This window comes from Lycium barbarum, chromosome 3, assembly GCF_019175385.1.
Source record: "Lycium barbarum isolate Lr01 chromosome 3, ASM1917538v2, whole genome shotgun sequence".
NCBI lineage: Eukaryota > Viridiplantae > Streptophyta > Magnoliopsida > Solanales > Solanaceae > Lycium > Lycium barbarum.
The window spans coordinates 126,755,347-126,763,130 of record NC_083339.1 but is presented as its reverse complement, the minus strand read 5'-3'; the positions used below and the strand labels follow the sequence as shown (position 1 = coordinate 126,763,130).

Below are 7,784 nucleotides of genomic sequence, written 5' to 3'. Positions count from 1 at the left end.
ACCGCCACTATTATCCTAAGCCCCACGGTGGGCGCCAAACTGTTTACCCTAAAACTGGATAACAATTAAATTTGTACGAGGTGCAAAGGATAAGCGGTTTGGTTTAACACGATTTACTATAATGCGATAAACAATGAAGTAGATGCAAATATAAATGATCTAACCACAGAAAAGTAATGGTCGGCCTCGGGTTCTAGGAACCGAGATCGAGCTACAGTGGTTGTATAATGAGCAATGAACAGTGATGAAACACTAAGATGAATGAACACTTGCTAACAATTGTATTGCCTTTGCGGATTTATGTGTGTGTCAAAGAACCCTCAAACTAAAGGGGAGCCTCCTCTTTATATAGTAGAGGAGTCCAAACCCCAGTACAAATCTAAATAAGGCACATAATCTCTTATTAACGGATGGGCGATATCGACGCCAAAATATCTGGCTGATGGTGGATATTTCGGTCCTTCATTCATTGTGATTTACCGCTTTATTTTGTATCTCGGCAGCTAACTTCAACCGAATCCGATGACCCGGGACCAGGTGTGGTTGGTCTGGCTCCAACTCGAAGCTCGACTTCGTACCTAACCGGGACTAGTTCGACCCAGCAATGATCGTCATGAACTTAACCCCCATGTCGGGAAAACCGAGGATACCATTATCCTCGGTTTTACCCGTATACAAACACTTATTCAATAATTCTTTTAAGATAAAGATAGAATTTAGACCAAAGCTAATAAACTTGATCTATTCGCAAATTATACTTTAGCTTGGCCCCGGTTGAAAAAGGAAAAAGTAATAAATTTCTAACGGATCAGTAAATTCTATACCTTGGACGATTAAGTTTTTTTTTTTTTTTTTAAAAAAAGGTCAAACGGTGTCGTAGAAATGGGTAAGCCATGCAAAGCGTGAAAGTGATAAAATTCTGATATCAAGAAGTCAAAAGTGTCCCTTGATTATTAACCTTTTGACAAGTGAGGGATGACTCAGTGGTTAAGCACCTCCACCCACGACCGGTAGGTCCTGGGTTCGAGTCACACTGGAGGGAAAGTGTGAAAACACTTTAAATCCTCCTAAAAATGGTGGGGGAGGAAAAAAAAAAAAAAAAAGTCAAAACAGCTCATTAACGTGCACACTATTGCTAGCCTACAACACACTCGAGATATAATTCCCCTATCCAATTTCTTGGCACGTTCATGGAGTTCTTTATTAACTATAAAACCCACTAGTAATGAATCTTGGACAGATCATTTCCGTGCTTAATTTTCAATCTATCATCAAGAATCTTGATCTCTTAAAATTAAAAAATAAAAATCTTTTCTTCCCCGTCTCTTTTAGTCTTGATCTCTTCTCCTATAACTACAACTAGATAACGCCAATAAAACACCTATTTATATAAAAAAAAATCTTACTTTCCCAACTCAGATTCCTAAGATATTCAGTTTCATTTTTCTCTGTTCCACGTTCATCAAATTCTTTCAATTATGGCGTCTCTTGGATTGGCTCAACAAATTAGAATTGGACTTGATGGTAATTCGGGTATTGAATTCCCTATGATGGGTCGGGCGGGTCGGGTCCGTCGGTCGAATTATGGTAGAAACCGAGTTGGGTTTAGAATTCTGGCCTCTGAGACTGTTGAGCCTGATCTCAGTGTTACTGTTAACGGGTTGAAAATGCCCAACCCATTTGTTATCGGGTCGGGTCCTCCTGGGACTAACTATACAGTTATGAAGAGAGCTTTTGATGAAGGCTGGGGTGGTGTTATCGCCAAAACGGTAAAGCTTTCCTACTTTAGTACTACTTTCTTTATCCATATATTCTTTTTTTAGTGGTGGATGTAGTGCCAGTTGTTATGTTATCTGTTACTAGTACTTTTATTAAAATCTGATTAAATGTAGGAAGAAACTAAATTGAGCTGTTGATTTGCATCTAATTGAGTAAGACAACTACTTAAGTAAAGTTGGTTTAAAGTTTGGGATTATCCAAGCGAATGATATGACAGATCTTCTCTGTTAGTTATTCTGGGATTGGAGATTATCTTTGCAGGGTCCTGGATCAGTATGTGTGGACTGATGATTCAACAACTTGTTAGGTAGTTCTTGCATGTGCTGATTCTTGATCAAGTAAACCTTAAAAAGTTGTTGCCAAAAAGTGTGATCTTTTTACTTTTGAAAAGATGATTGTTGTCCATTGAAATGTGAGATCAACACTTTTTAGTTATTTCTGTTGTGATAAGTGTAGAGAAGAAAGAAATATCATTGAACCTGTTAGTTAACAACATATTATAGTCTTCGATATAAGAATTTTGAGATCGGTTCTTTTGACTTTCAAGATGGTCCTTGCTTCAAACTCGAGTTGGTGACACAAATGCTGTTGAATATCTTATTAAGAACCATGTCTGTCTCCTGCCTGTTTGATGTTGAATCCAAGTCTTTTCCTCTTTAATCAACTTCTTTTTTTCTTTCCTCAGGTGTCTTTGGAAGCCGATAAAGTTAAAAATGTGACCCCAAGATATGCTAAATTAAGAGCAGCAGCAAATGGTTCTGCCAAAGGACAAATTATTGGGTGGCAAAATATTGAGCTCATTAGTGATCGACCTCTGGAAACAATGCTGAAAGAGTTTAAGCAATTGAAAGAAGAGTATCCAGATAGGATACTTATTGCTTCTATCATGGAAGAGTACAACAAAGCTGCTTGGGAGGAACTTATTTACAAAGTTGAAGAAACTGGAATTGTAAGCATATGGAAGGACTTAATTGTCATGCTGATTCTCTTTTTCGTTGCTTTGACTTTGACTGTCTCAATACTGATTCTGTTTCACAGGATGCAATTGAAGTCAACTTCTCATGCCCTCACGGTATGCCAGAGCGTAGAATGGGTGCTGCTGTTGGTCAAGATTGTGATCTCTTGGAGGAGGTTTCCGGATGGATTAATGCTGTAGCCACAGTGCCAGTTTGGGCAAAGATGACTCCTAATATCACCGACATTACAAAGGTATTTTGGCATGGCTTTTTATACAACAAAGATGATAGATCACTAAATTGTTCAAAACATGAACTTATTTCATATGTTAAGAAGGTCATAACTTCTGGTATTCATCATGATATAATCTTCCTTTATTACTAAAACATTCTCGCATTAACCCAAAAGTAGGGAAAAATTGCATTAACCCAAAAGTAGGGAAAAATTGCATTGCATTGCGTAATTTCTTCTTTTGGTCATTCTGTCTTACACCATTTGTGACCCCTTTACTTTTTTGGAGATTAAGCTTGGTTGGTTGTACGGTCTCTCTATTGCACTTTCCAATCGTAGAGTCTTTACTAATGGATTAAACCAACTTCACTTCCCTTCCTTACTGTATTTATGGCCTCCCACTAGTTTGTTATTCACTCATGGCCGACAAGTTATCAGCATTCTTTTATGTAAAAATTATGTCGATGTGTTTCTAACTTCTGCACATTGGATTGTAGCCGGCTAGGGTGGCTCTTAACCAAGGGTCCGAGGGGGTGTCTGCTATAAATACAATCATGAGTGTAATGGGAATCAATCTTGACACCTTAAGGCCCGAGCCTTGTGTTGAGGGGTTAGTATCTCTACATTGACAACTATGCTGAATTAAAGTATTCTGATTTTATGATCTCCAGCAATTCATTTTCTATTGTTTGGCTTAGATACTCTACTCCCGGAGGCTACTCAGCAAAGGCAGTGCACCCAATTGCCCTTGCTAAAGTAATGAACATTGCACGGATGATGAAGTCAGAATTTGGAGACAAGGACTATTCACTCTCTGCTATTGGGGGAGTCGAGACAGGTGCTGATGCCGCTGAGTTTATTCTTCTCGGAGCAAATACTGTACAGGTTGGATTAGAAAGTGACCCTTTTCCTGTATGTTTATGACTATACATATTGGGCAAAATTCCTTGCTGTAACCAAATTTAGTACTAAATAAACGTTTCTTCTGAGTTGTGATCTAACATAAGTGAAAAATCTCTCAAACAATTTAGTTTTGATCCTAGTGATATTTCAGTAAAATGGGGAAGAGGGGAAAAGAGAGTTACTAAACTAAGCAAGACAGACCCGTGGGCAACCCTCTTAATTTGTTTGTTTGTTTAATTTTTTCGCTTCCGTCTTTTTTTTTTTTTTTGCATGACAAATCCTTATTGGTTTTTTTGTAGGTTTGTACCGGTGTCATGATGCATGGATATGGACTTGTGAAAACGTTGTGCTCTGAGCTGGAAGATTTCATGAGAAAGCACAATTTTTCATCAATAGAAGATTTCAGAGGGTAATCTCTCTCTCCCCCTCTTTTACACGCACCCTCGGAGACATTAGATCCATCCAAAAAAAAAGAGGAAATAATTAAGGCTCAGCTGGAATACCAAGAACTAGATTGCATTATTTATTGTTATTGCTGGTCAAGCGGGGTACATTTTAGTGCAACACGTCCCTAAAACAGGTCAAAGAAAAAACCAGAATTGGTATTTAACCACATTTAGTTCTTAACCCAAATTTACCCAGATATAGTAGGATTATGATCTGGTTCTGAACTCTTTTTCCTATTCCACCCACTTCTGTGATTTCTTTTAATTTTGCCCAACACTTCAAATTTGACTTTTTCCAGTGCTACTGCATAAAGTTATACGTAGTTACTGACGATAAGAATCTTTTGATAATAATTTGAATTTGTGTTATGCGCAGAGCATCACTTGACTACTTCACGACTCACACGGATTTGGTGAATAGGCAGCATGAAGCAATACGTCAAAGGAAAGCGATTAAGAAAGGTTTACAATCTGACAAAGACTGGACAGGAGATGGTTTTGTGCAAGAAACTGAAAGCATGGTTTCCAACTAGACTTGTAAACCTCTGAATGCATGTTTCTTCTCGAATTGTACATCATGAATAAATCGATCCCTTTCATATATCTGACTGGATTGGTGTATAGTGACTTTGACCTCTTTGTACGTAGTTCTTCGCGTATAGGACTTTCACATCTCCTGTTTTCAGTTATTTATCTTTTAACTTGAATCAAAATACTTGTGTTTATGATGAAGAATCTCAGAATTCATTTGGCTACTCTGATCATCCTCGTTTGTTATTGAAAAGGGAAGAGAATTCTGTCATGTTAAATCCAACTTTCAAGGCAGATGTATATGTTAATTCCCCTTAATTTTTATACCCAATTTAGTATACTTCAAATGGCATGGTTGTACATTAACCAAATTACTGCCTAACATTCCCCGTATATTATGTTACACAACAAGCTAATGAAGTTTGTAAATGTGGAACTAATCGTTCCATAATATGGCGTGGGAGGTGGGGTGGAAGTGGAAGTTCCATTAATTCATGGTGTTGAGAATACATAGTTTGATGAGCTTCACGGATGCGATTCCTCGATTTATTTTCTTTCAGGGTGCTTACTTTAGTATTACTGTATCGTGTTAAGTACCTGGTGATTACAGTAGGTTGTGAAAAATAGAAGCAAGGCGTACGGGCATTTCTTTTCTAGTTTCATCATTTGTATTCAAATATGTAATTACTTATTTATACAAAATCGACTTCAAACACCTAAAAGTGACTTTCAAACGCTTGATACTTATCATATACTTTAATCAACTAATCAAACGGGCTTTAAAAGTCCGACCAAGTGATCGCTTCTGTAACGAAGGAGAATCGCTTAGATACGGAGAAGTGTAATCACATATGTTGGTATAAGAGTTCATGTTTAAACTATTATAAATACTTCAAATTAGTAATCAAATTTTCCAAGGGAAGAAGAAATAAAAGGTAGAAGTGAGGGAGATTCCAGATCTAAACAACTAAGAAAATAAGAGACAACTTCATAACATGAGCCCTAATAGATTATTTCCCACTCTATATATAGGTATCTTTCCGGGGTTTTAAATGTAATTTGACAATTCCTCGTTCATAACAGCTTTCAATTCCAAATGCCAAGACAACTGGTTTAATTTCTAAAAAAGTTGCTAACTTTTAAGGAGTTATGGGCTAAAATTATCCCTTATCTATGAGAGTAAGTTCATTTTGGTCCCTCAAATATAACCCCGAGCATATTTAATCCCTTAACTATGGGAGTAGGTTCATTTTGATCCCTCAAATATAATCCTAAGCATATTTAATCTCTTAACTATGCTAAAGTGGAGCACTTTTGGTCTCCCTAACAAAACCCGTTTAAAAAATAACGGTGCTAAACCTATGTCACTCACATAACTTGTAAGAGGCTAAATCAATCGGAGAGAATGCAAAGCAGAGTAATGACATTTCTCTAAAATGCCACTCATATAAGATACTAATGAATTTGCGCGGTCATAGAAGACCTTATTAGAGTTATAATTTAACTTTTTAACACTAAGTTTAAAAGTAATCACGAACTATATTTTGTGAAATTTAAAATCTTCTTGATTTTTTCGTTCATAAGGTAAACTATGCACATAAGTTTATAAATTCAACCATATGCATTTTACAAAACTTAAATATTCAAAAATTAAATTAACAGTAAAAATAAATAAAACATCATCAACATTTTTAGTAAGAACAAAAATGACACAACGGTAACACAATAACGGAAAAGGCCAAAAAGATCTTAAAATATCTTTCCCGTCAAGAAATTAAAATATCGAAGTATCAATTGTCATCATTTGGCTTATGTTGTATTTAACTGATCCAAAAATAACATATGAATAGCTAATCAACTCATCAATTACAAAATATATGTCACATTAATTAAAATGCAATTTACTTGTAAAATATAATATTCGTTCAGAAAATACCCTTTATCCTCTCAGGATACCCCATTGAATTTTTTTCTGAAAGCCACGTTGAATTAATAATGAACAAATCGAATTCAATTCCATGACTAAAGAGATTTCACACCAAAATAATACTCAAAGATATTAAAAAAAAAAAAAAAATCAGTGGTGAAAATTTTCTTGTGAGAGTGTACCTTTTCACCCTTCTCTCCTTGGCAATCCTATCAACGTGTTTACTCTTTTACTTAATAAAAAATTCACACTTCTATACAAACTAACAAATAATAGAAAAACTTTCTCTAGTATGCAATACTCTTTCGTTAGCATGGAGTAAACTATTTTTTACTCCCTCCGCATCAAAAAACGTGTCTAATTAGCCTTTTTTTTTTAGTCAAAAAAAGTGTTCACTTATTAAATTAAGAAACAATTTACCTTATCTTTTCAGATTTGCCCCTATTAAGTGTTATGTGATCAAATCCCAATACCTATTTAATTAGGCGTAGTTTAGTCAAAAAAATTCTTGGAGTGAGTAATTTTCTTAAGGGGTGTGCAAATGACTAAGTGACCTCTTTTTTGATCCGGAAGTAGTAATACTCTTCAGCATTCTACAACAAAATATTCCGACATATATTAGGATAAACAATATCAGTATCGAGCCTTTGACTAAAAAATTTCCATTATGTATCGAGCCTTTGACTAATCTAAATTGGTAAATTCTAAGTTACCAGTTTTCTTTTTTTAAAAAAAAAATAAAAAAAAATCTAATCTCAATCCAAAATAAGAAACCAAAAGAAGTATGAATAAAATACGGCAGTATACCATCAAATGATGTGCTGCAGTGGATGGGTTGCTCCTCACTTAACCAGAGGTTTCGAGGTTCGAACCCTAGATATGAAAAAAATCCTTGATCGGGCTCTAATGCAGATACCGAATATCGGATGGGAAATAAAAAAACAGGAAAGATTATGAGGAAAAATAGTAAAATTACTTTACAGTGTTTTCTTGCATTAATCCTTGAAGGG

At 35.6% G+C, this 7,784-nt stretch overlaps 1 protein-coding gene across 1 annotated transcript; it reads left to right on the top strand.

Moving 5' to 3' along the window:
- The first annotated feature begins 1,128 nt into the window (after positions 1-1,128).
- Positions 1,129-5,071, top strand: LOC132632338 (dihydropyrimidine dehydrogenase (NADP(+)), chloroplastic). Its single transcript, XM_060348233.1, has 7 exons — positions 1,129-1,769; positions 2,465-2,728; positions 2,818-2,988; positions 3,465-3,577; positions 3,666-3,852; positions 4,170-4,279; positions 4,693-5,071. The coding sequence occupies exons 1-7, from the start codon at positions 1,479-1,481 to the stop codon at positions 4,847-4,849; spliced, it is 1,293 nt and encodes a 430-aa protein (XP_060204216.1). The 5' UTR covers positions 1,129-1,478; the 3' UTR covers positions 4,850-5,071.
- The last annotated feature ends 2,713 nt before the right edge of the window (positions 5,072-7,784 follow it).